Source organism: Lonchura striata, chromosome 1 (assembly GCF_050655825.1).
Source record: "Lonchura striata isolate lonStrDom1 chromosome 1, ASM5065582v1, whole genome shotgun sequence".
NCBI classification, from domain to species: domain Eukaryota; kingdom Metazoa; phylum Chordata; class Aves; order Passeriformes; family Estrildidae; genus Lonchura; species Lonchura striata.
The window spans coordinates 101,022,447-101,050,441 of record NC_140703.1 but is presented as its reverse complement, the minus strand read 5'-3'; the positions used below and the strand labels follow the sequence as shown (position 1 = coordinate 101,050,441).

At 40.1% G+C, this 27,995-nt stretch overlaps 1 protein-coding gene across 2 annotated transcripts; it reads left to right on the top strand.

Annotated features, from left to right (window-relative positions):
• Window positions 1-368: 368 nt before the first annotated feature.
• GEMIN8 (gem nuclear organelle associated protein 8) lies at window positions 369-27,995 on the top strand. 2 transcript variants are annotated; one of them, XM_021535570.3, is made up of 5 exons: window positions 369-469; window positions 1,225-1,274; window positions 4,414-4,453; window positions 7,311-7,776; window positions 26,026-27,995. In XM_021535570.3, the coding sequence occupies exons 3-5, from the start codon at window positions 4,451-4,453 to the stop codon at window positions 26,274-26,276; spliced, it is 720 nt and encodes a 239-aa protein (XP_021391245.2). In that variant the 5' UTR covers window positions 369-469; window positions 1,225-1,274; window positions 4,414-4,450; the 3' UTR covers window positions 26,277-27,995. The 2 variants fall into 2 exon arrangements, with proteins under 2 accessions (XP_021391245.2, XP_085440997.1); XM_085584871.1 differs by having other exon boundaries at window positions 369-531.

Here is a 27,995-nt window from a genome sequence, read left to right as displayed (position 1 = left end):
GAGATAATGTTAAGGTGTGCCGCGGGAGGTTTAGGTTGGACATTAGGACGAAGTTTTACACAGAAAGGGTGATTAGACATTGGAGTAAACTGCCCAGGGAGGTGGTTAAGGAAAGACTGCACGTGGCACTCAGTGCCACGGTTTAGTTGTCCGGTCACAGGCTGAAGTCGATGATGTCGCAGGTCTTTCCCAAACCACCTGCTCCTGTGACTCCGCGGGCCCGCAGCGCCGTCCCTGTGAGGGGCCGGCGGCTCCACGGGGCGGCTGCGGAGCGGGCCCGGCCGCGCCTCCCCAGGACGCCGCGAGGTGGCGCCGCGGGCCCGGGCAGCGCCGGCGGAAGCGGCGGCGGAGGCCGCGCTGGGCCCGCCGGAACGCGGCGAGGGAGCGCCGGAGGCGGCTGCGCCCGGCTCCCCGTGCCCGGCTCCGCGTGCCCGGCTCCCCGTGCCCGCCCGAGCCCCGCGCTGCCCGGGTGGGTGCGGCGACGGCGGTGCCCCCGCGCCGGCTGCGGCCTCCCGCCCGGGGAGGGCACGGGCTGAGGGAGATGGCAGCCGGGGCGGAACGGCGGCGGGAGCGGGAAAGCGAAGGGCTCAGGCGGGAGGAGTGGGAGCCCGGGCGCCTGGCGGGGCCGCGGGCGGTGGTTGTGGCGCCGGGCGGTGCTCGTGGTACGGTTCGGGCGCGGGGCTGTGCGTTTGTCCGCAGGCCATCGGCCCCGGCCTGAGGCGGCGTGAGCGGCGCTCTGCGCTGGGCCCGGGGGCAGCCGGGCACACGGCCCGGGCTCCGGCCAGCCCCGGGATGTCATTGTGACCCTGGGAGCAGAGGCCGGGGCTGCTCATCGCTGCTGCGAGCCTTGCCGTCACTCGCCGGAGGCTGGGCACGAGATCTGTGAGACCAGCAAATCACTTAACGCCTTCAAAAGCTGTACTGGAGAAGTTCCATCCTGTTCCTTGTTTATGACTAAACTGACCTGATATATATGAAACATAAGCAAACTGGGCTACTGATAATTGTACAGCTTTCAGCACGTTATTTCTTCCCTCTGATTTTTGGACGAAATAGCTTTTGGGTTTACGTGCTGAAGCTCAGAGAATAAAGAACCTCTTCTGGGGAGCCACAGTTGATTACACTGCCTCGGCTTCTGATAGGGCCAAAGGATCCGTAATGCATATGCTAAAGTTTGAGAATATTATTTTACATTATGCTAATTTGTTTCCCTTCCGTTCACAGGAGTTGCTGCTGTTGTTGTAAGGACACTGATGTGAACATCATAGTGATAGGTGGGTCTTCATGTGCTGGGCAAGTATTGTATTTACAGCCATTTGCAAAACAGAATGCAGGGTATAGTGTCGGTAATTTTAACCCCTTCTTTTGAAGAGAAATAACTTTTGCTGCCAGCTGTCCCAGCAATCACAGGCTTGTGTTTCTATGTGACTGTAACTAGGGCACTTCGGTATTAAAGTTAACGTCACAGCAGTGCTCAGCATTAATCTGAAGCACAGAATGTCAGCCCACTTTTCAGACATTTCCCTCTTCTGGTGGTAATTCTGCATCAGAGTAAGCATCAAAAGTATAAAATGAGATAGTGTTCATGGGAGGATGCATGTTATTGATGTTGTTATTTTTGTGTTTTTTTAGCTAGTGTGTACTAGGGTGAATTCAAAATTTACAGCACAAAATTATGTTTAATCTCTCAAACTGTGAAACTTACTGCCAGGGGATTTATTGGAAACACCTGTTATTCATGGGGGCTTTGGCTTTAAATGCCAAAACCAGTTTTGGAGATTAAAAAAAAAAAAAAAAAAAAAAAGGTGCCTGATCTACCACTTGCTGAAATCAGGAGGAATGTACCTGGAAAAGTAATTCCTCTATGAATATGTTAGTGTCACATTTTACTGAGTATCTGCTACTAACCATTGCCAGAAACTGGATACTGAGTTAGGGCATCTCTGGCCTCACTGAAGACACTTTTCACAGCAGGGACAAAAGCAGCAGTGGACAGAGGGGCTGGTCTGTTCTAAGGGACATTTCCAATTCAAATGTAGTTGGCTTTTTCATGAAAGCTTTGTATAAATGTGTCTTGTTGAAACCTGCTGAATTTATTGAAGTTCCACCTTCTGTTAATAACATATGATGTTTTTACCATAATATGATGTAATAGGTTAGTTACTCTTATGTTGATGGATATTGTGAATAGTGGAACCCCCACTGATCTCGCACTCGGCTTAAAGTTGTCCCTGTTTCCTCCACGGTGTCACACTGTCCAACACACCACTAGTCCCAGAGTGGGATTTACTTACCAAGTTATAAACCCCAGTGCATTGAGGTATGTCAGACATTGTCTCCACTTCCGTTCACTCCAGGGGAATTAAATGCTGTCATTGTTTTGATGGGATTTATTTATTTTTCTCTAATGCTCACCTGCCTCAAGCTGGTAAGGGGGACAGACATGTTTTGATGAAAGGGAGTACATCCCTGGTTCATTATCAGTGGAGAAATATTTTAAAACTGGGAAAAGAAAGTAGAAAAAATGTCCATAATTAATGATCAGTATAAGCAAACAAGTCTCTTTCCCATTTTATATTGTACATTTGCTTGTGAGTTTCATATATTCAATTGGTTACATTTTTTATTCAATTTTTTATTCAATTGGTTACATACTCCATTTTTTAAAGTATAAATTACAGAACTATTACATTTATTTTTCTGCTGCTTGTCCTGTTCCATATTTGATGTAGTTTGTTTTGGAAGAGTAATTCAACTGAAAATAAAACAAACTCACTTTTTAATTTAGTTTTCTCTCTTGCAGCATTTTTATGCTCTGCTTTATATTTGTGGTCTAATGTTTCATAAATAATTTATGAAAATAATTAAAGTTTCTGTGTTTGGCAAAACAGGTTTTTCAGATTTCGTAAACTAACATAGTTGGATGGTTTTTTCAGGGTTTTTCCCCTTCCTTCCTTTCAGAAAGTGTACATACATGTTGTGTGTTAATAATAAAGTATCAGACTTTACCAATTACTGCTTCCTCCAAGTGGGCAGGAAAGAATCCAGTGACGCACATGCTTTAGTTGCCTAATGCCTGAATCTGCAGCCTTTGTTGGCATGAGTTGTTCATCAACTGCAGTGGGGCTGCTCCTGTATGTAGAGTTTCTTGCAGACACAGGGTTATGGTGTTACCTGGGGTTTATGGCTTTGAGCTTACTGTGGGCTTTGGACACATCCAAAAGGACAGTAATTTGCTTTTGTAGCTGCTGCATGATTTGCATTTTCGTTGACCATTCCATTCTCCTTTCACGCAGTATGGCTTCTCTTAAGTGACAAAAAGTTGCTCTTTAATGAGTGTTGTTAAATAGGAGGCAGAACACAACTGTACTGTATTGATATGCATTTTGAAAAACCCTGGCTTTATCCTGGTATGAATCTACAGCAGTCTTAAGGGCTGTCTTGGCTATATTCCACTCTTTCTGGGAATTTGACCATATCTTAAGAGTAGCAATAGGTAGTTTACTGTACTCTATTTCTGTTACATTTCACTGGCACCTAAAATAAAGTTCAGGCTGAGGCTGAAAATATCAGGAGAAATATGTGAAAGAAGCAGCTAACCTATTAGTGTAATAAAATAATTGTCAGGTAAAGGGAGATTAAGAATATTTCTCAGTATGATATACTGGTAAGCCACCTTGGATATGTTGGTAATTATAAATCCTGCATGGTGACTCTAGAGGTCTTGTTCTCCCTTTGTACCCCCACAACCATTTTTTCATTTTTTTTTACTTTTCCTGTCCAATTGCCCCTCTTCCTTATGCCTTTTCCTCACATTTAAAAATTGTGGTTGCAACTTGAACTGACCTGTGTTTTCTTCATGGGAGGCAGGATCAGGTGCTGGAGAGGATTAAAAAAAACAGAGGCAAAGAGAAAAAAGGGACTGTATGTGGTCAAAAGTGCACCCCAGGTTAAACCTCACTGCATGAGTGGAATTGAGATGGGTTTAAACATTTTATGGCAATTGCTTATTTAATACAAATTCCTGTGCAGACATAGCTAAAAAGTGAGAACAATTTGTTTCCTTTAAGTTTATAGTTTTTGTTTGGCATTAATTTGGAGAATAAAGGTTGGGGAAGTATGAAGAAAGAGAAGAGCAATGGGAGAAATGTTCAGTTCCAGCATTTCAGGCTGCATTTTGTAGAAGTCTCTCTTTTAACTTTCTTACTGTAGTGGGGAATTGTAAGGAATGGGATTTTTACTGCTGCTAATCAAAATCTATCAGTAAGAGACTTCAACTTGTCCCAACAGAAAAGGGATGCTTAACAGATGTAGGTCATGATACTCAGATATAACAAAAAATATATTCTGTGCCTGTGATCACCTTAATACATATATTTTTATGAATTAAAAAGCTACTCTTTTATTTTCTAGTTCACCTTGATCATCACCAGAACAAACTCCACAAGAGATGGTAAGAGATCTTCACAGGTTTCCATGGAACAGCTTAGTCACATTTTATATATAAAATGCATATAAACACTTTCATTGAACTGTGAGTGCAGACATGTAAAAATTAGATGTAAAAGTCAATAAATTGCTTTGAAAATAGAATTCAGATTATAACAATGAGTGATTTGTCTACTCCTGGGAAGACTCCAGAGAAATAACAGGAGAATAACAGAGGACTCTGATCATTTGCCTTAGATTTATAGCTTTTGTTTCCTTGAGGAAATCTCTTATTTCCATTTATTCCACAGCTGAAAAAGCACAGACACAGAATTAAGTGAGACCAAAAGTGTTCTTTTCCCTTTTCCGCCCAAATGTAAAACATTCTGTAATTTCTTTTTTAACAGATGTATTTTTAAAATTCAAATGTAAGAGTGGTTTTCAAGGGTCGCTTTCAACAAAAAAACCCTCACAAAAAGTAGTTGGACAAGCACCAGCATCAGAGTTCTGTCTGCATGAACTGGCTTTTTGTCTTCCTTTTCCCTAAATTAACAAGTGGAGCTAGTCAGCCAGACAAATCAACCAACTTGATTCCAGAGCTTTCAGTAAAGTCATCAAGTTCCTTTTTTGAAACATTTTGTAAGAACTGGAGATAATTTTTGAGCTTTGAAGGAATATCTTGTCTTTTTTTCAGATATATAGAATGTAGGAGATACCTGCTTTTGTCAAGCTTCATGGTCTTTCAAAACTGGATTTTAAAGTATTTTAATATTTAAAGAATAGTCAAAATGTTTTAAAACTAACTTGTTAATGTATCAGGTTTGATAATAGGACATTCTCATCTGTCTGCTGAAGGATGAGGAGCCATTGTGACATTCTTAAGCAAAGGGAAACAGTAAATAAAGCATTGTTCATCCTAGCTATTAGGTAGTGGGATGATTAAGGATGAAGAAATTCCATATGGAAGGCAGATGCTTTCCTCCTACCCACTCGTCTTGGGAATGATGCTTTTTGGGAACGCCAAATGCATGGTCTTGTAGCAGTGCAGTGTTAGACCTAGAGGAGAATAACAGTGAAGTTTTATCTCCATTAATTCTTTGCTTTCAGGAAAGATAAATTGTCTCTCTTTTAAATCACATAGTTGAGCTACACAGCCTTCGCAAATAGGCTGCAGTTTTTGATCAGGGATACCTTAAGGAATGCAAGTTTGTTGTGTTTTTCTTTGTGTACTCTATTAGCTGAAGATGTTTTGTTTCTGAGACCACTTAACAATGGCCTAAAAAAGATACAGCATTGATTTCTTATGGAATAATGGGCTCAATTTTCCAGAAAGAAAGGCAGCGTGAGAGTTGCAATTATTAGTCCAAGCTCACTGGTTCTATTGTTCTCTATTGTCTGAGAACCAGAAAGTGAAAACAAATGTAAGTAGACTAAATTACCCTCTCTGGATAGTGTTAAATGGAAAATATTTTTTAGGTTTGAATTTTCTGTTTTGCCTTTAGATTTCTTTTCCTTACAGAATCATTATTTTAAGGGGACAAAATGGTGCCAGGGCAGCTCAAGAAAACAGTCTTAAAGATTTTTGTCCTGTATGTCCTTAAAAGGAAAAAAAAAAAAAAAGAAAGAAAACACCTTAATAAAGAACTGTAAATGTTACCATCTCTGAAAACGTCAGCTAGTTTTGCCATAGTTTTGAATGTTTGCCAGGACATGACTTAATTTAAATTTTCCTATTTAAAGTAGAGGCATTCTGTTTTACTCCAGATAAAGTATTTTGTATGAAAATTAAGACATGAGGGAAAGGGAGAAAATATTTGCTATTTAATTTATTTGTTCTAGGCTCTGGTCTATTTTATGGCTTTGTTTTTTTAAGATCCTCTGTTATCCTGCTTTTTGAGAGTTGGATGAGGGTAGAGATGAAATGGCTTTTATTAAGGGAGTTTAAGGCTGCAGGGACTGTGGGGCTTTGTAGTTGCAGTGGAATCTAAACAGCACAAAACTTCTTTAAGGAGAACTAAGATTAGCTGGAAGACAGGAGAAGGTGTGTTACACTATGTTTCTTTCTATAGAACTGTTTTTCTCTGTACTTTATCAGTGGCACTTTATTGCCTCTTGTCATGTTTTAGTTGGTGATGGATACAAAAAGGAGATTTGCTGGCAGCTTGCATTTTGCTAAATACAGTCTTGTATTGTACAGATTGTGGCCATGGTGGATATATTAACTTGTCTGAATTGCTGTTTGACCTTTTCTGAGAAATTTTGGCAGGCAGACGGAGGAAATACATTACTGGAGGAAATACATTACTGAATAAAATGAATGCATTTGTTTAATGCAGAGGAATCTTAATCTCTTGTGTTTTCTGTCTGTGGATTTGGAAATCAGGTGTAGGTTGTAATATCTACACCTTGGAATTACTCAGTTCTTACAACTCATATGAGTGTCTAAGGAATTGTGGATTATATCCACCCAGTATATTTCCTAAAAAACCTGATTTCTACTGTAATAGCATGAGTACTTGGAAAAGTGTGCCTTCTGGACACTACAACTTCTGGACATGTACCTTCTGGATGCTACAACTTCTCTGTTTATAGTTCTTCAGTGGTGGTTGTGTTGATGCCAAAAGAGTCTCTTGTAGAAGTAATTAGGTGTGGTACAAGTGCACTGTGCTCATATATGTTGTTTTTCAAATCTCCGTGTTCCATCATAACTAAAGGATGACTAAAGATTAAAAGACAGTATTGTGCTTGCATTTAGTTTCTCCCCTCAATTGCTCTTCATTTCTCTCTCTCTTTATACCTTCTTTCTTGGGGAAGCATTAGTGCTGTGGTGTGTGGTTGATTCTTTTGTGTTCTTTCCCTCTCCCCGTGTGTTCTGGCCGCAGGAGGACACCGAGCCATGGTACTCTCAGAAGGTGTACGCCAGGTACTGGAGGCACTATGACTTAGCCATGCACTGGATGCGCAGGCACCAGAAAGCCTACAGGAAAGCCATGGAGTCCTTTTATCGCATGCCTTGGCATCCATGGCATCCTGCTGCAGCCTCTCCAAGCAGCCACTACTCAGATTGGGATGGGAGTGATCTCCCACATACCCAAAACTATTTTTCCAGCTATAGACCAGATGTCAGAGTTCCACATCACGGGGGAGCTCAGCAGTACACAGGTGCCTACCAGGAGAGGGAGGATGCTGATGAGGACTCCGAAATGGAAGAGGATGTTGAAAGGGACTCTGAAATGGGGGAAGACTCTGAGTCTGAAGGAGAAATAGAATATGACTTGAGTAACATGGAGATCACAGAGGAGCTTCGCCAGTTTTTTGCAGAGACAGAGAGGCACCGAGAAGAGCTGCGTAAGTCCATGCTTGTTCTGTGTTTTGTGGTATTTGGTGGCCATAACATTGAGTGCTGGATGGCTTCAACATTTACAGGTTTTGTAAGAATTCACAGAAATAGGTACTGCAAGTGAACAAGCCAGCTGACTGAAATAGGCAGAACTGATGGGTGTGGGGTGTGCTTAAGTACCACTCATTAGAAATAAGTTTCAGAAAATGTTTGAAAGTTTTTGGTGAGAGAGACAAAAAAAATTATGACTGCAAAGAGGAGAATAACACTTTTGTCTAGAAGACAGTATTAATCATCAGTGCTGAGGAAAAAAGCTCCAGAATTGTTAGGGTTAAATGTAGTTAATGTGCTGTATGTCTTAGAGGGGAACCCACAGGAAATGCTTGAATACATCACTGAGTCCTAGAGTAAGCCTCAATGTATTTTCTAACATGGAGCAACCATTTTGTTTGTTATTCTTTGGCTAACCTGACAGTAAAATTTCATTGCCCTTTTCTCCTCCCCCTGCATCCTCTTCATTCTGTACTCTGTCACAAGTTTCTCTTTGTTGAGCATCTTGATCTGGTCCCAAGTCCTTTGATAGAAAATGTAAGTCTTAAGATTTTTCTCAGGTCTTGATCCTCAGAGGTATTGGCCATCTTTGTTTCTGTGAAATTCTTAAAAGAGTAAAGGATTATTCTGTGCTTTATTGACACTTTACACCTATACAGATGTTGCAGAAAAATTTGTTACCTGTTTTAAGAAAGCAGAATAATAAAAATAACTTTTCTCACATGACTCCAGTAAATAATGCAGGTAATGAATGTTTAATAGAGCTTTTTCTGCTTCTCTGAAAGCGAAAACATTCTAAAAATGTATAATAAAGGCCATGATTGAAAGGGAAAGAAAAAGTATTTTAAGCTCTTGATCAGCAGCTATCAGAGGGTGAGCTGATAACTCAGCTTAACTTCAGACTTCTCATCAATGTGATGCACAGTTGATCCAGTTAGCAGAGGAAAGTGAGTTAAGGAGTTCTGTGGAAGTGCCTGATATGAATCCCTTTCTCATTATGCTTCTGCAGAATCAGCTTGGTGTTCTCTGTTGAAATGTTCCTTTAATGAACTACTTGGTGCTTTAAGACACTGGGCTACTTCTGGGAGTGCAGAACATTTTGGTTTGGATTTATTTTGACTAATATGATTAGTGGTATTTAAAGGTATGTGAGTGAATAAAGGTGGTATCCTGGAAGTTGGGAAATCAGGTCTTAAAGATGTTCTGTGTTGCAGATACCCTGTATGACCTTGGTGTAGCTATTTAGTCTCTTCCAGACCCCTCACTGGCTGTGCTTGCTAAAAATATGATGAGCAGGTGAATGGGGAAGAAGTTCATGACTCAGAATACAGATTTTACTTTTGTTCCTTCCACCACAGCAGTACTCAGAGCCTTTTGGGATGATTTAGTCTCTGCTCTGTGTTGTGTGGTAACCTAGTTCTGGATGAGTGTAACTCCATGTGCTTCAGTGGCGCTATTGTAGATCTTCATGCTAATTCAAGCAGGCTCAGAAACTGCGTGCCTCATTTTCTTTAGTACCTTTCCTGGTAAAGTGAGGATAGTGCTGAGTAAGCATCTGCAAGTCCTCAAAGCATGAAAAAGTAAGTAAGTACTTGACTTGTGAAAGTGAAATTTATAATAATTTATATAAATAAGTGAAATTTAAAAGTTACATAGAAATCTAGGGTGAATGTTGCTTTCTAAATGCTAATTTTGTGAGCAGTTAAAAACACAGTATGATCTTGCTTGGAAATATTTTTTTCTTGCATGGTGAAGGAAAAGGAAAATAGAAGAAATTTTTTATTCTGTTAAAGTTTCTCAAAAGTAAAAACATAAGCAGCAGGAGGAGGGAAAAATCATTGTTTCTCTAATGGTTTGGAAATGAGCTGGTATGAAAGGCAGTAGTACTCTGCTTTAAGAGGTAGTTTTATTAATTTTCCTGATTGCTGTTTATGAACAAAATTCAATTTAGAGGTTCATTAAGCTGTGATCCCTAATGATGCTATATCATGTTATATCTTTCATACTGTTTAACACTTGGCATTCTGTATTGATGCTTGAGAAGATTGAGATAATGCATCCTCAAAAGATACACTCAGTTACTTGAGTATTTTCTCTTTAATGACTTTTCCTTTTAATCCCAAACTGCACGTCCATATGAGCAGATTTATAGAGAAACTTGGGTAGCATAAACCTCAGTAATGCCTGAAATTTACACCTCCATTTCAGAGAAAGACATTTGTAAGAGTGAGGCAAGAGTTTTAAGTAGCATTTAAAGTGAATTAGATTGTTTGGGTGTGCCACAGTAGAATACCAATAGGGACCTTGACGATCAGTTAAAATAAAAGCCAGTCGTTAGGGGACATTAAGGTGAAGGCTGTGTCTCGTATATTCTTCCTCTGGCATCAGTTATGGGCCCCGGGTGGAATTCACAGCCTCTGACCCCTGCACCTTGATATTCACTTGGGAGAAGACACACAGCTTACTCTTCTAAAAGCAGAGTTGGCAAGAGGTAGATACACGCTTATGGGCAACTGAATGTGGTGGGAGTCGCAAGGGAACAGAGCATCAATGGGGCAAATAGGAATGGGAATTTGACATATTTCACAATCTTTGTGAAGTATGACCTCCACTGGTTTGGTGTTTTTCTACCTGTCCAAACTTAGGAAATACTACACAGCATTAATGCATCTATTTTGAACACGTGTGGTGAGTCTTGATTTTTCATGTGAGATATAGCTGGTTCCCACACCTAATCCACAGATGTCTCATAGCCATGTAGAAGGATAATCAAATGGATTAAAAGGAATCCTACCTGATGTCAGACTCTACAATTAAAAAGCCTGATCTAGAGTTTTCTGGACATAAATAATCGTAGACATCAGAGGATAAGATCTTGCAAACTTTAACTGTGAAAGACTTCAATGGGCCTGAGGTAAGTGGGAATGAGGTGGCTCTGTCTTGGAAGTCTTTTCCAACCTTAATGATTCTATGATTTTGTGGCCCTGTGAAAGGCATTTGAGCCTAGATGGTAACATATAAGCCTTAATGCTAATTGCAAAGAGAAAAGCACCACAGATAAGAAAGATGTGTCAGGCTAGCCAAAGACGAAAACTTTAGATTTATTCCATTTCTTTGTAGCTGCCACAAACTTTTGTTTTCTAAGTGGGCATTTGCAGTGATGGGCTGACTTGCAGCTTCAAAACTGGCAAACTTGCGGCATGATTTAACAGTTCTGCAGTGATACAGTTCATAACCAACCTCTTTTAAAACAATTTTTTTTTTGTCTTTGAAGTCACATCAGTTTCTTACTAGTTTTTGTATTTTTGTAATGTTTTGTAGTCAATTACATGTGCCTGGAATGCCCAGAAGTAATTACAAGTAAAGTTTGGTTGAGGCTGTATGAACTGAGACATACTAATACACTATGAACTTATCTGGTGTTTTAGATAAATGGCATTTGGTTAAAACCCTTACAGACAGTTTTAATTCCTCTTCATTTGTTTCTTCATATGCAATTGTAATTATATTGTGATTCTCTTTTTAGAAGGTTTTCTTGTCAGGCTAGTCTGTCATTCTGGGACTTCATTTAGCTGGTGATACAAGCATACTATGCATCTTGGGAATGTTTATAGTTGCATTTAAATTTTCCCTTTGGCAGTTGAAAAACAGGAAGTTGTTTTCCTGGGTTACCATACCTGTCAGACCTAAGTGTGGTAGCAGATTCTCCAGCAGATTTACATCCTAGATGTAAAGGATAGAATGCAGTAAGTTGCCTTTTTACATTTGCAAGAATTTAAAAGGGTAAAAATCAAGAAAGGAAGATTCACAACCCTAACAGTTCTGTAAATTGTCTAATTGCACATATTTATTACACTTTTAAATTTAGCCTTTGAAACATGTAGTTTGTCCTTATACAATTTTTCTTTGTTTCCTTTTGCATAGAAGAGAAAAACTGCTAAAATTGAGTGAGTAAAGCATTGCAAGTATGTTGAGAACTGTTCTGTAGTAGTTAACAGGACACAGACAGAATCCTTTATTTAAAAACAAAGAAAAGCAAGGGAAAGTACCATCATGTAAGTTCATTATCGAAGGATAATAGTCTATCATTTGTTAATGCTCTGACTATTTTTTCCATCAAAGCCTCTGTTTCTATTGCCCACACATAGCCTCCAGCTTTTCCCAAAAATAAGGTCTCGACTTAATTTTTTTTTATTCTAGATGGATAATATTTTTTATAGAAATGAACGGAAATGGTGAATGAAGATGTTTGTTTCAAAACTGCAATCTGTGGGCTTTTCCCCTCAGGTTTCTTTTTCTCTGAAAGATGATAGTTGCCACTGCCTCTTCTGTGAAGAGGAAGTAATGGAATTTTCCATGTTTTTTAACTTGCTTGAACAGTACCAGATCCAGGAAGCTTTTGATTTTGTTTAAGGCTTGCACGCCTCTTGGAAAACAGACTTTGATTCAGGGTTTTTACCACTGTGTTTTCCTTCTTTCCTTCATTTTTGGTAAATGCTTTTCCCTGGATTTTATCTGCCTTTTTCTTCATAAGACTCTTGCTCAAATTCTTGGAACTACAGGCTCCCCACCATTTCTTTTTCTTCTTCCTTACCCTAAACTGTCCAAGCAGTGTGGATGGTGAACTTAAAAATATCTGCTCAACTTCCCTTCCTTTAGCAGCCTTTGTTGACAAACTTTTTGACAAACCAAAAAGCCTTGTTTGGCATGAACTTTAGCTACAGTCTGTAGAAGCTGAGATGCTAAAGCTTCTGAGAAATGCCTGTGAAGTAAGAGTGCTCTCTGCAATATGTGTGGGTGCTTGAGAGATGCTTTTGAAGCATGTTATTTTGTGAACTGAAGAAGAAATGTGAAAGTTACTTGTTTTGTACCACATCTCTGAAGCTGGTGATTGAACCTTTTGTTGTGTAGCAGCAGAATCTTCTCAAGTGCACACACTGTGTCCAGCATAGAAGCTGTGCTATTTGGTACCGGAAGCCAATAATTGAGAAAATGTCTCCTTACTAGAGGAACAAGGAAAAGTGCCACAGCTTTCACTGCTTTAATATTGGAAACTAATCTCTGCTGCCAAAATTAGGGAGTCTGAAGAGCAAGACTTGGGCACAGTTTTAGATCTGTTTCATGGAAGACAAGGTTATCTTTATACAAAGCATATCAATTTCTAAAATTTGTAAAGAAAATGCCCTTGGGTCCTATGGTAAAGACAGAATTTGAGCTTAGGAGAATGTGTATCTTTGGTCTTTGAACCTATGGCTTGCTGCTGCCAGAAATAAGGGAAGAGAGACATTGGAAAGCTCAAGGTACTGCTGAGGAAACTAAGCTGTATGCTTTGGAGAGTTGCAGAGGAGTTAATACATATACCTAGAAATTATATATAAAGTCTTTCCTATGTGTATGTGCCACAGGCCGAGTCTGTTGACAGTGTTGGCAACCACTGAAGGTACACAAGAGCAAGGCCAGGTTTCTTGTTTTCTGCTAAGGGATGCCACAGGCTTCAGGTGGCACCTGGGGCTTCTGTGGACCAGGCTCCCATGGGTGCAGCCTGGACAGCTGGGGAGCTGGGACCTGGAATGCTAGTTTCCTATCTGCCAGTGGCTGTACTGGTAGTAGTTTTTTCTAAGCATGCTGTGTAGTACTGGTATTTGAGTTACAGCAGGTTAATAGCTGAGAGTGTGGGAAAAGAAGCTTGTGTGGTTCAGTGTGACTGTAGTGAAGATGTTGCTTTAAGAGGAATGCCAAGATGATGAACGCCTCTACTTCCTCTTAAATTTGATGGAAATGAAGAATGCTGTCTTAGTATTAGCATATGTATTAAACTTCAGAAACCTGTATTTGAAGTTGTCATCCTTCATTTGTCTGCCTGATGTATTCCTCTTACTGTAGTGGCACAGTACATACACTAGGGGGCTTGTTGAAAAGTTCAGTTTATTTATCTTTATAAGGGGTTTTGAGGACCTCAGCAGGAAGAAAGCAAAAGCCTCGAATGCTAGAATCATGAACAATGTGATCTAAGTGTTCTTTATAGACCTTTTGCTTAACAGTTAACTTAGATGTCATCTCTGTGACCGAAATGTAACTTATTGACAACATCTTTGCTAAATAAATACAGAATTTGATCTACTCTTTCTCCCAGGAAGCTATGATCCCTAAGTTATTCATGACTCAGTAAGAGTCATGAAGTCTGGTAATCTTGTATTGTTGCTGCGCTGGTAAATCAGTAATGAAGTAAAATTCCTTCTGACTGGACTTGTCCTGAGGATACAGGAATAGAAACAGGAGAGACAGGTCATTGTTCCTTTCAGCAGCTTTGTCCCTCAGCATCTGAAATCCATTTGGTACCTGTTTTTGGTAGTTACTGGTTGCAGAAGGATCCCTTGGAAACCAGTCAGTCACTTGCTCTGATGGATCAGCCACTGGAACTTTCTGTTTACAGAGAGAATACAATGTGGTAATTCAGTTTTAGATCACACAGAGTGTCAGTGCCTGTCTTGTCTCGTTGACGTTTCCAAGGATTGAAGGTATTGTTGTGACTTACTTGGGCTCTGCAAAGTTTGGGTGAAAAACTGACAGGTGGGCCCCAGGGCTGAGGCCATGTGTGCAACAAGGAATCCTTCTCCAGTCTTGTTTTAAGAGTAAAAATTCCTTTCAGAATGCTGTTACAGGAGATTGCTTCATATGGGAACAGTTTGGTGTCGGAAGATGCAGACAGCTACTTACACTCGGAACTGGTGCTGGTAATTTTTTGAAGGCAGGTTTGCCTGCTTGGTTATTCCATTAGCATCTGCAGCTGCTCTGAGAGGCTCCTCTAGTCTCCTCTTTCATTCTTTGTCCTTGCAGGGAAGGCTTTTAAAGCAGCTGCAGCTGCTGTGGAAAAGAGCAGGTGAGGCCATGCTGACAAACACAGCTCTAGGAAAAAGTGGCATAAAAGCATCTCTGTGATAATCACTCAGCTTGGGCAGTCTGTCTTCACAGTTTATGCACTTTTCCCTTTTCCCTAAAATTCCTTGATTACTGCTTCCATCTGGGTGCCATGTGCAGCATTCCTGGATCTCTAAATGATCTAAGGGAAGAGCTGTGTCTCAGTTCTCTGATGATAAATCTGAATTCATCTGCCTTTAGTGTGATACTTTTAACCTTGTAAGTGGACAGTGATAATTGTGGACTGTGAAGTGTTTTCTAACACAAGCTATTTTGGTATCTACTGGTGGAGTTTTTGTTGTAGAAAGAATGTTTAAAGTTTCAGGGTGTTCAGCGCTGATGTAATAGTGAAAAGCAAATGCCAGAGAGGAAGGTAGAAATGGACGTAACGATGATGTCTTCTTTCTACACTCAGGATGTACAAAATCTGCTCAGAAGCTGCAACAGAGCATGGCAGCAAAACAGTTCGAGTGTAACAGATTTTAGGTCCCTGTGTTATAAAGCAAATCCCTTACATAGACATATTTGCTTGGAGACAGGTAATTTACCCCAGATAATTTTAATGGGGTGTTGTTAATGCCAAGACTTCAGAGGCACCATTTGCTTTTCAGCATTTCTCACTGTGCCTCAATTTTATCAGAAGCATCCAGATGGAGTTCCTTTGTCATTAGGGAAATGTGGGTGCTGGCATGGCAGAAACTGACGGTTCAGACATTTCCATCTGCCTCAGTCTTTTCAAAACTCATTTCCTTGGATGCTAAAAATCAAGTGAGGGGGCAGGCAGAGTTTGTTAGGCCACCCATGGTCTGTACAGACTTCCATCACAGCCTTGGGTGTGCCATTTGTGACTAGATCCACAAAAGCTTTCAACATAGGTAGAATTCAGAAATAAATATTGCAAATTATAGTCTTTGTCTTCCACATATGCCTTCCAGGAAGAAAGAAGCTAGTCATTTATACCCAAAGGATGATGCATCTTAAACCCTTAAGGATACAAGGGAGCATTGTCCTTCTTGTCTTTTCTAGTGACAGGGTTGAGCACCTATGCCACCATGTGATGTCATCTGCTGTGAAGTTCATTCAAAAAAAATCTAGAATACCTCCTGCTCTAGGAGTTTGTGTCCACTTCCTGCTAATTTAGACCTTTAGTACAGGGGTGATAGCACTTCCCTGTTGCTCAGAGAAATAGAGAAGGTTGATACAGCAACATACTGAGAAACACTTGTGCTGTAACCCTATAAAGTACCTAGTACAGAGCAATACAGCTGTTCATCTATATTACAATTTTTACAATTTGTCTTCAAAGTACCCAAAGCTGTTGATGTGGCTGTTGAAATTTCCTACAATATTTTCAAGGATATATGTCTGAATTTGTCAGATCACTGCTCTAGTACACTGAAATCATGGAGGTAAAGTAAAAAAATGACAGCTAAATACTAAATTGATATTTTTACTGATATAAATAACATGGGTGTTACACCATTGAGTGTTACTGTTCACATTTAGCTGGATAAGAATCTCCTGAGTTTAATTTAGTTGCTGAAGTGATTGTTGCTCTAAAAGTCAGCTCTGTATTCACAGAAGTTGTAGAAACTTTGCCAAGGAATGTAGGTCTCCAAAGAGCATGCTGGGCCTCAATTTTTCTGTGGCTGTTCAAATGCTGAAACTAATGCTGCTCTTCTCACTTTGTATGAGCCTTGCAGAATACCATGATTTCTAGAAGGTCTGCAGTTCGTGATGTGGTTGCTGAACAGAGCATTGGCAGAATCACTCTAAAATTCATCAATTGTCATTTCCTTGGGATTTTTGGCCACTGGTAAATGTAGCAGTGTCCCGACTGTGAAGATTGCATCATGTGCATCGTGCTGATGGAGGAGGTGTTGAGGTGGTAGATTGCAGAGCAGCTGGCTGGCTTTGGAGAAGCATCTGCATTTTTCTGTTTCTCACTAGGTGATGCTGGTGACATGTAGACATTTCCATTCTCTCCTTTTGCATCCTTCCTTTGGCATTAGGTGCTGACCTCTGTCCTGAGCAGCTGTCAGATGGGCTTTTAGTCTGGTGGATCTCTTTGTGTAAAGTCTTCATCAGGTCACTGAAAAACTTCATGTAGGAATTATCCTGCTGAAGTGACAGAGAGGAGACAGGAAATTTCCAAGTGCTAAGAAGTACAACTTAACTTTCTGACAAGTGGGATGCCAGCTGTCTCTCTTAAAAAAGAGTGCTCAGATTTGTGCTCCAGCAGCAAATTCTGGAACTACTTTTGAAGTCAAACATTGCCATTTTATGGAAAGTTCAATGGATGCACATCTGCAGGTTTCTTCTGGCATATGTCCCCAATGTTTTTTGTTGTGTTTTTAATAGTGGGCATAGCAGTTACCCTCATGGGTTCAAGTATATTTCATTTAATTTACTAGAGTGCTGAAGTGAGCAATGAGAAATTCAGAGGGTCAGAGGTAATTGTGATGTTTCACCAGTTCCTTTAGTTTGACCCTTTTTCTAGATGTCTCTTTCCAAATGCTTGATCAGGCAGCACACATAGTTTACTAGCAGCAAGGAGGAAATGCATATTTACTTGCTGAAATTAATTTTCTATGGATTAGACCTTGTTACTTAATTCTGCATGTCTGTGGTAATACTGAATTTTGGACCTGCCAGTTAACTGAAAGGTCAATTCATAGCTTGACTATACTTCCTCCCAGAAAATCGGCAACATGGCTGCAGGTTGGTCTTCAAAATGTTTTTTAAGTGTTTTTGATAAAGAAGCTCTCTCATATCAAGCAATAAGCCAAACTTGAATTAGCACTGTAGTGTATCTGGAGTCAAGAAAGAAATTTCATTGTGAAGTTCAAATGTGTGAGTTTGATCTAGAAGACTGACACAGGCTACTTCCTCCTTTTTTTCCTGAAAGCACCGAACTCAGTATTATTTAGCTGTCTAGCGGCTCAGTGCATTGTGAAACATGTTCTTCCAAGAGCATGTGTTTAATTTCTATTCAGGGCATACATAAAAAAACTATTGTGAAATTCATGTTTCCAGTCTGTTCTGGTTTAGTTTTAAAGTAGCACTTTTAAATTTTAACATTTCCTTGTTCAATCTCCTCAGATTGTGCCATAAATGTATGTGAAGACACAGTTATATATAGATTTAAGTAATCCTTCTGTTTACTCTAGCAGTGTTGTCTTTGTCTGGTGTCAGCATTGTTGTCATCAGTGACAGATTGGAGTTGGTTTGGGGGATGGGAATGCAGAGTCAGCTGGTCTGTATTTAATCTTATTGAAGTAGGCTTGATCCTTACTGGAGGCAGCTGCCAGTGCCTGATCCTGTTCTAATTTCTTAGCAGTGGTCGTTCAGCAACTTGCTATCAGTTTGTGTCAGATGGCACCAGGGTGCAGACACCTTGGTGCCTCTGGTGTGCTGCAGACCCCTGACTGCGCAGGGCTCACCTCTGAGTTTGCTCCTCTTCATCAGCAAATCCCTGATGATGAATTACATTTAGAGCAATCAAATTCTAGAGCAGGCTTTCACTTGAGGTTCCATTGACTTGTTGATTGTTTCATATTCATGGGGTTTAATTGTTTCAGTGGATTTTCTGGTTGGACTAAAAATATTCCGTTTTAGGGGTTTCACTGTGGAAGGTAATGGAAGAAAATAAAGGTGATTTCATGTTTAGCTGGGCAGTCACCAGTGTAGCCTGGTGCTAATGTAAACATGGACATGAAGGCTTATATTTTTTCTGTTTAGGATCCTTGACAGTTTTTTTTGGAGAACACAGAACAATCCTTGGTTTTTACTAATATTTCTAAAACATAAATCAGCTTCTTTATTGTCCAGTTAGCTGTATAACTTTGTGCCAGTTGCTTATAACTTAGTGCGAGTTCCAAATAACAAAATAATGTGAGATAGTTAATTCTTTAAAGTGTTAGATAAATTTCACAGATTTACAGTGAGGCATGTTGTTAATAACTTGAGAGTGACACATACCATTAAGTACCAAACCTGAAAGTGGAACACCTTAGTTCTAATCTTACTTCCTTGGTTTCCATTCATTTTTATTTCAAAGGTAATTTTTCTCCATTTGCTGTCTTGGTAAGTAGTTTTGCCCTGTTTCTAAAGAGCTGTCCTCTTCAAACTGTATAGAAAAATTGGATTACAGTGAAATAAGGTATTGGAGTATGTCAGATGTGCAAAATGTGTTTGCTGTCTGTTTAGACAGCCTGTTGCAACTGTGTCTGAGGCAGTGCACTCTCTTACCTGAGATTATTTTGTGCTCTTAGCAATGGGTTTCAGTTGTGCTTCAGTGAACACATCTTGGTGCCAAAGCCAGGCTGAGAAATTCTTCCTAGACATTTACTCCTGGTCTGGTGTTTCCAGGGCACTGAACTGTACTAGAACTAAATATAATGTGCTGAAATTTTGGGTTTTTTGGGAGGGTTTTTTGTTTTTTGTAGGATTCTTTGTGTTGCCCCTTAGACAGTTGTAGCATGAGGGACCTGGGGGCTGGAGAATACGGCTAAGGGAGAAGACCAGAAATTGCATAAGCTGCTTTTGCAGCTCAGGAAGGAAAAATATCCATGAAACTATGGTTTTGGGTTGCCACAAGCTTGCCAAGGAATCACATCTGCTCTTACTTCAAAGCCTGTAAGGGAGCATTTTCTTTTTTCTTGAGAATATTGCATTTCTTGTAGATAAATGCGATGAAATAGTCCATTTCTTTTAACTCATTTTCTCCTCAACTAGCAGATGGAAACTTTGTCAGTGTAGATATTTGCAGTTTTTAATATCCTCGGGATTTTTGGTTGTTCTCTTTCATGATTGTCATGACTAGTAACTGAAAGCTTAACATTGCAGGCAATTACTCACAACGAAAGTAATTTTTATTCTAAATTAGTGTTTTCCAGTCAATATTTAATTTTTCTATCTAGATGAGACTGCTCGCATAGTAAGATAGGGCCTAGCTGTCATTGGAGATCAGACTTCTGCTAAAAATGGGAAGGGGAAAGTTATGTGGTGTCATGGGTAATCCCTTTGTTACATCTTTTGAAGCACAAAGTTTTAAATTTAAAAAGTTTTAAAAGAAGTGTATTTTCCCCAAGCCAGTTTACAGCTAGGACAAGGCTGTTAATTCTGCTCTAAAATCATTATTCTCTTTCAGTATGTTTCCACAATTTCAGTAAATTACTTAGTGTTCCATAGTAACCTTCCAGCAAGCAGGACCCACGCTGGTTTTAGCAACCAAGAATATTTTATCTTTACAGATGTGGGGGTAAGTCACAATTGTTTGTATCTTGTAGACTCCCACTGATGGAAACTTGTTCTGCAAAACTTTGCACTTGATAAAGAGCAGTACTTGAGATTACAGCCCTGTGGAAATCCAGAGCTCTGCAGAAATTAAACTCCTTGAATATCCTGTGTACAAATCCTGATTTAAATCCATGTTTTGGTGGAATTCCTTAAGGCAAAGATTTTGATTTTCCCCATGTTATGCCCAGTTCATGCAAATATGGGCACAATAAAATGGTCTGATTCTATCACATGAAAAAAACACCTCTTATGTAGGTTTATGGTGAAGGTATTTTAGCTTTTCCAGGAAGATCAAGAAGCTAGCATTTTGCATGGAGAAGCCTGTGTGGGCAGAACACTTAACACAGCAGATAGGCTCGTGGGAAGTGGCATTCAAAGAGAGAACTAAGAGTTTTTAATCAGTAGAAATGGGTAGTGGTTTTAAGTGTTAGTGTGGGCTGCTCAAGATCTGCTCAGGTAGCATTTAAGATGAAAAGCTCACTAAGTGAGCGCATGCAGCAGTACCAGAAAATAATTCATGTTTGAAATATGCAGACAAATATGTGAACACACAGTCTGAAATAATGGAAAATTAGAAACACATCAAGACTGGAGGAAGTGCAGTATTTCCTTGAAAAATAATATGCTGACTAAGCAAGCAACTGAAAGTCAGTAATTGCATTTGACATTTGGGAGGAGCAAGCCCTTGGTCTTTTACCATACCTACCATTGTGTGGGGCAGCACATGGCAGGCTGCTGAGTGTGGGCACCTACAGACCTGTGGGGAAGAATGTCTGTATAATAAATGTTGTCAGATGGAATATTATCACTGGCTGCAGTGAGCTGAGGGTTGGGTGTATAAATACCAAGAACTAAAAATGGTACAAAAAAAACCACACAATGCTGGGTATGAATCTTTCATTAAAAATCTGACACAGAAGTAGGGAGGGTAATTATATATCTCCTTTTAATGTTGCAAAGTTTCTCCATGGAGAGTTCTTTCTAAATAAGGGAATTTATTTGGGTTTTGGTTTTGAAGTTTTCTTTTCCTTGGTTTGTTTTGCTGTTTTTTGGGGTTTTTTTTAATAAGAAGAGGATAAGTTCTGGACAGGATTTTTTTTTTATTATTATTATTACTACTTAAGCTTCTCAAAGGATATTACAAAGAAAGAAATATAAAGTGGATCAAACTTAGAAAAAGTGTGAGACATTTTCCTTTTTATAAAATAGGAAAAACAAGGCATCTGAGTTTCTAAGAGCCTCGGGGGGGGGGAAATAGTTTATGTCTTAGGTCATAGTCGTGCTGAAAATAATTAAGAGGTCATTTGCGTGCATATGAAGGCCCAAATGCAGTGAATGGCTAATACTAATAATGGTTCCTGTCTCCTCTTTTGGCAGTTCCTGAGCATGGAAGTAGTTGTCTGTATTTGTTCACTTTCTTTTCAGCTAGTACACACTAGATTAAAAGTCATTCATAAAAAGTGGGCAAAGTGGTGAAGGGAGAAACAGTAATCTGAACTTTGTTTCATAAGGCCTAGAATTACTAACGACGGCCCAGGAATGTAGCATGTGTTAGGTAGATGTGCTGGTTTTGGCTAGGGTAGAGTTAGTTCCTTCACAGTGACTGATATGGGGCTGTGTTTTCAAACTACACTCCACACAGGGTTAGTAATGTAGAAATGTTTTGTAAGCAGGGCTTACAAAGAGCCAAGGCTTTTCTGCTTTTCCTGCTGCCATGCTCATGAGGACCTTGGTGATGCATGGAAGATTGGGAGGAGACACAGCCAGGAGATGTGACCCAGTTTAACAAAGGGATATTCCAGACCATCTGACACCATGCTCAGTATATAAAGGGTGGGGGAAGAAGAAGGAAGGTGTGGACATTTGGAGTCATGACGTTTGTCTTCCGAAGTCACTTTATGTGTGAAGGAGCCCTGCTCTCCTGGACATGGCTGAACACCTTCCTGCCTCGTAAAAAAGAACCCAGAAGAAAACCAGAGGGGAGCCTTCACTGGTGCTGCCTCAGCTCTCTGCCTGCAAGAACAAAGGCAAAGAGCAAGAGCCACGGGCAAGAGAGATCTCTGCCTGCACAACCCTGACTTCAAAACAGCCAGCACCTGCTGGCCCCAGGGTGCCATTTCCGGATCTGTCATCTTAAAGAGACACTTCCCATTCTGGGCATAGGTAGATGTGGAATACAGTAATCTTTTGGGTAACCCAGGACACGAGGTGCATGACAGATCAGGACTTCTTTTCTTCATGGTTAAAGAATTCTATTTACTGTGTTTGGAAAAAGATGCCCCAGCTAGTTTTGGCCAGGTAACAATGACTTCCCAGCAGAGCTGGACTTGGTAGAAATAAGTTAATTTTGAAAAGAGCTTCAAGAGAGAGAAAGAGCACCTTTGAAAAGAAATGGAACTGACCAACTGGAAAAACGTCAGCAATGCTTTTCCTTTGTGCGGGAACCAACCACCACTGCAGCTGCCTGCCTGCCTTGTGAACGTTTGCAAAATACTGTTCCTTGATTGGGGGAAACTTGCCAGTAGATGAAAATGAATGCAGTAAAAGAAAGCATGTTTATTTTAGTCTCTGTGAAGTAGAAGGAGGAACTGCTTAGAATTGTGTAAAAATTACTTGTTTTACTTTTATAACTTGGCAGCCCAATGACTTGAGAATTTGAAATGTGAAACTGATCTGAAAGTGAGCTGGGGACTTCATTGCTGCAGACTGAGAATTAGTATTTTGATAAACCATGTTATCTGCTCCGTGGATGAGTATGTATTACTTGCTTCAGAGAAATTCTGGTTGTCTCTGTAGGCTTGTGGTTATATATAGGCAGCTTATAATTTTGTTTGTATTTCCGTTATCAGATTCTAGTTGTCAGCTTTTTGATGAAGAGGTAGTTGCACATTTAGCTCAAGTTGTACTGCTTTGTATTGTTTTTAAACTAAACTCTGAGGTAATTGATAGAATCCAGACTTCTGGAAATGACAGCATTTCTGCTTCCCAGCCCATGCCCCACCAAAGAAAGTTTAATATCCATCTCAACAGAACAGCACTTTCTCAGTTATCTATTCCTTATGTCTATTTTTGGAAGTACTGTTTTTGGAAAAGCAGAAGTTTACATGCCCATTTAGTTTTATGGCTTCTTTCCTTGATAGTCTGTAAAAGCAAATAATGCTGCCTACTGTGAGGGTGGTGAAACACTGGAACAGGTTGCCCAGAGAAGCTGTGGGTGTCCCATTCCTGGCAGTGTTCAAAGCCAGGCTGGATGGGGCTCTGAGCAACTGAACTGGTGGACACTGTCCCTCCCTATGGATGGGGGATTGAATAGGATGATCTTTAAGGTCCCTTCTAGCCCAAGCCATTCTATGATTCTGTCTATGACTCGAGTTGGTTACAGTGGTATGTCTGCACAGTTACTGATTTGAAACTGCAGTGTATTCCATACAACTGCTGTGGTATTACCAGCAACAGCTGTCATTTTATGTGCTTAAATTCAGCCTTTTGTGCAAAAAACTGTGGGTCCCTATAACACATTTCTGACCTGAGCCTCTGCCTGGATTGTAGACCTGATTTATGTGTCTAAAACTCTGTAATATAATCACTCTGGGATTTTTTTTAACCAGTAGCTATGGAATAGCAGAAGTAAAGTTAGAAAGTTACAGGCATGATATCTGATTAGTGTAAAGTAAAACACTCCAGACATACATCAGGTAATTCTGTGAACAGAGTTTTAATTGGTATTATAATTTTGATTGTTACAATTAGGATCTACAGATTTATGAACTACTCTATGTTGAGAAATGGAGATTGATGCACACTAAACTGTAATCCACTCATCCATCATGAGGCTTCTGCTAGAGATCCATTTAATTTCCAAACAGAAGAATTCATTATCTATCTCCAGAGAATTTTTTTTTCTTGAGGATCAGTGTGTGCAGTGAGCTATCAGACAGCATTCTACAGCAAACAAGCGAGGAAGCAGCTGTCTCTAGCATACAGCTATGGAACTAAAGAATTAAAAATTTCCATGGGCAATACAGAAGTACAAGGAATTATCTAGTGTTCCAAGAGAGTTAACAAATAAGGGTACAATTCATTACTTTGCCAGTTTTACTGTGTAATCTGCAGTGGGAGACACTGGTTTGCCAGCATAGTTCTTGTTTGGTTTTATCTGTCTAAAACTATTCAGCGTAATTTGCATGAAGTTTGTGCTTAAACTGTGTTGTGTAGTTGTGGGCAGCCTGGTGTCCCAGGAAGTTGGTTTCAGTGGGGTGCAAGGTATAGCCTGGGTGCTATACCTTGCCCTTGAAGTGCTAAGCCCTCTCTATGCAATGTTAGTTTCTTTAATTCAGACCTTCTGGTTAAAATGGCCCAACACCACATAAATCTGACTCTTCCAAAAACACATATGGACTCTAATGTATATTTCCTTGTGAATTCTGGCAGTGCAGCCTAATGCAGGGGTGTGCCCTTAAAGCAGAATCACAGAAATGGCTTTCTGGAATAGATTGCTAATAACTCCTCAAGTCCTTCTGTGACCAACACAAATGGTATTTCAAATGACAGAACAATAGATTTCTGTGTCTGTCAGACAAACAGATCCCAAAATTGAAGTTTCTGATCATATAGTTTAAAATATCTGTTTTCTGTGAATGCCATTCAGGGGATAATTCCTTTAGGAAGGCTGACAGTCAGTTGGCTGCTCAGTACAGTACTTTCCAGTGTAAAAATAAACTGCAGATGTTTGACACACAAATGTCAGAATATTTAACTTTGGGTTAGGGGTTGCAGATGTCATGTGTGTTGTGGAAGCTAAATCTCTGCATTAGGCTGAAAGAGAGAAGTAGATGGCACCAAACACTGAGAAGCACATCTTGTGTGTGACCAATGCATCCTGACCTGTGGACACTGTCCTTTTTGGTGTTTAAAAAAGCCATACTGCTGTCAGCAGTGGTCATTTATGCCTGTTACATAGTTTTAGGATGGTCATTTGTTATTGAGGAGTTCAGCTGCTGGGTGATTTTCTCTCTCTTGTAGAAATTTCCCCATAAGAGGGGAGTTTTGTGTAGCACTTTGATACTTTAACTGCACACAGCATTGTTTCTTTCATCAGAGTAGTACCCAGGAAGCAGAGGTAAATTTGGGCGTGCACAACCAAGTTCCTGCTTCCAGTCAGGCTTACCACAGAGCATTTTTATTGACTGATTGGTCCAAATGTTTTGCCTCTTGAATTGTTTTCAATCCTCTTTAAAAGACCTGATGCATGCCTTTATATTGGTGCTGTTTTGTTTGTTTTCAAAGCAATAGAGTAAGGCTGCCAGCTTTGAACTTTGCTGCTCTTGAGAAATGGCTGAGTTTGGACAGTTTATCTAAATATGATGCTTACAGCTGTGTTTCATTGAATGCACTTAATGGCAGGCATGACAGACACATTTGTTCATTTTCACAGAGTAGTAACTGATTACATTTTCTCTTGGCTATCATTCAGCTAAAGTTGCATTGTCCTGTGCATTGTTTCCTTTCTGAGTTGCTAAGTCATTATTTTGGAAACAACTCTCCTTTTTATTTGGGATTTTTTGGTATGGGGAGTGGTTTGGGATTTTTTGGTTGGGTTGTTGCAGTTTTCTTGGGAGGGAGAGGGGCATTGTGTTTTGGGTTTCTGTTGTTTTGTTGTTTGAGTTTTTTTCAGGATTATGTGTGTTTTCAGGAGAAATGGAGCAATGCTGATTTTTGCTTAGTAGTACTGTTACAGAGGTTTCCTACAGTTTTAGGATTCAGTTCCAGGATCTTCATTTCTCCTCATTTATTCCAGCCTGGATTTATCATGATATTTAGTAGGAATTTCTTTATGCAAAATTAATGTCACTGCACCGTAGAACATATGGATTTTATTCCTTTTAGACCTGGCAAAAATATGAATAGGTAATATTTTAAAAAGTTAAAATAAAACATGATTGGTTGATAGCCCAGTAATTTACATTTTTTATGGTTTATTTGTCTAGGGAGGCAGCAGCAGCTGGAAGCTGAGGACCCATATGTGGAGGCTGATCAAGACCTGCACAGGAGGGTGGAGCGTTCTGTGGAGCCGCCCACAGAAAGACCTGGGGAGAGGCGCATGGCAGAAATGAAGAAACTATATGGTGCTGAAGCTGCCAAAATCCAGGCCATGGAGGCTGCCCTGCAGCTTACCTTTGATAGGAACTGTGACAAAAAGCAGCCCAAATTCTGGCCCATTATTCCCCTTAACCTGTGAGTACCTGGACTGTGCTCTGACGTGGCACAGTGCTACAGGGTCAGGTGCCTCAGGTTGGGCTGCTGAAAGAACAAACTGCAAGGATTGGTTTTGGGCCTTGAGGGACAGTCTGACAAGGACAGCATCTATTTCTTTGGCCTTTTTTTATTTTACTGTGTCTGTCAGTGATGTTTTCAGTCCATTCAACCCACATACAGTTGTCAAGTAGTAATAAGAGGGACAGTAATACTAAACCTGTCAAAAATTCACTCATTTGATACCCGCTTGCCTTGATCACATGCACAAGAAACATAACATCCATACCCAGTGAACTGGTAAAACTTAAAGCAATGCAGGGAAGAAAAAGACTTCACGAATTGTCTGCTCTTCCTGTTTAGGAATTTGACATATTTAACATAGTAGTATAGAAGTATTAGGATCTTGTTTCACAGAGCATAGCTTAAAGTGTTATGTCTGCTAATCTTGGATTTTTTTGAGAATCAGGAGCCCACTGGCCAAGATACAACTTATCAAATTACCATAGCCCAGACATTGGAATTCTTTTTCAAAGGTTTATAATAAAGCAGGAAGTTTTTCTTCCAGACTGATACTTGTCTGGCAGAAGTTTGACTCTAAAGCAACATTATATTGAAAAATGTTTTAATGAAGGGGTGGGAGGATCAGGCAGAAGCCTGATGTGGTCTTGTCTGTTAGAGATCCGTTTAGCAGAAGAGAAATATAAGAGGACACAGTGCTCTTGGAGCCAGTGCCTACAGTGATTTTTGCCATTCTAATAAAAAGCAGCAATGGGCTCAAAGCTTTAAAGAAGGCTTAGTAGAGCAATAGACTATATCTGACCAATGTATACGGAGCTGTGGAAGCCAGGTAGCCCTGTGGGGTATGTCTGTTTTAGGTGCAGGTTTCCAATGGCCAAGTGCATAGGACATGCACAAAATTTAAACATAAGCAAGTAGATGTGTTCTCATCCATCTGCACAGAGATGTGCCTCTGTGTGTGCTCATCCATCTGCACTAGCTGTTTTGGTTCTGTTGTCACTCAACTTTGGGCCAGTTTTGCTTGCCCCACACCAAGTGAGGCACACTGTGGTTTGTGTAAGAGAGGCTGAACTGGCCCCTTAAAACCTGTGGCTCCTTAGAAAATGGTACCCTAAATGTTTAAGAGGACTCTCTGTGAAGCTCTGCTGATAAATACTATTGTGTATTGAAGGGCAGTAGTTTGTAACATTGCAGCATTTCCATGCCAGGCCAAAGGAATCGTCTGCTGGTTTCATAGTGACATACTCAGCTGCCTTCCTGGCAAAAAAGGAGGGTTACAATTAAAATTTTAACTTCAGTTCATGCTGACTGAGTGTCCAGAGTTTCTCTGTAGCATGTGTAGTTTGTAATACACTCAGCAGCCACCTGCAACAAAACAAGTCTGCACTGCAATTTGGAGTATCTTTGCTTTCCATAGTAGTTACTGTTTTTTCAAAGCGGAATTTCCATGTCAGTTCCACCTCTTTCACAGATGAAGGTAAATTGAACACTGAAATTAAAAAAGCCCCCAGTTTCCAAGACTTACTTCTGGTGTGATTAATCTGAAAAACTTCAGTGAGACAGGAGAGAGAAAAGGATTATTAACAGTCATTTGTTGTCACTCTTGTTTTTGGTGGGTTTTGTCAAAAATTCAGTGTTCTGTTTGGGTTTCCTTCCTTTGATCAAATAAATTTTCTTCTTAACA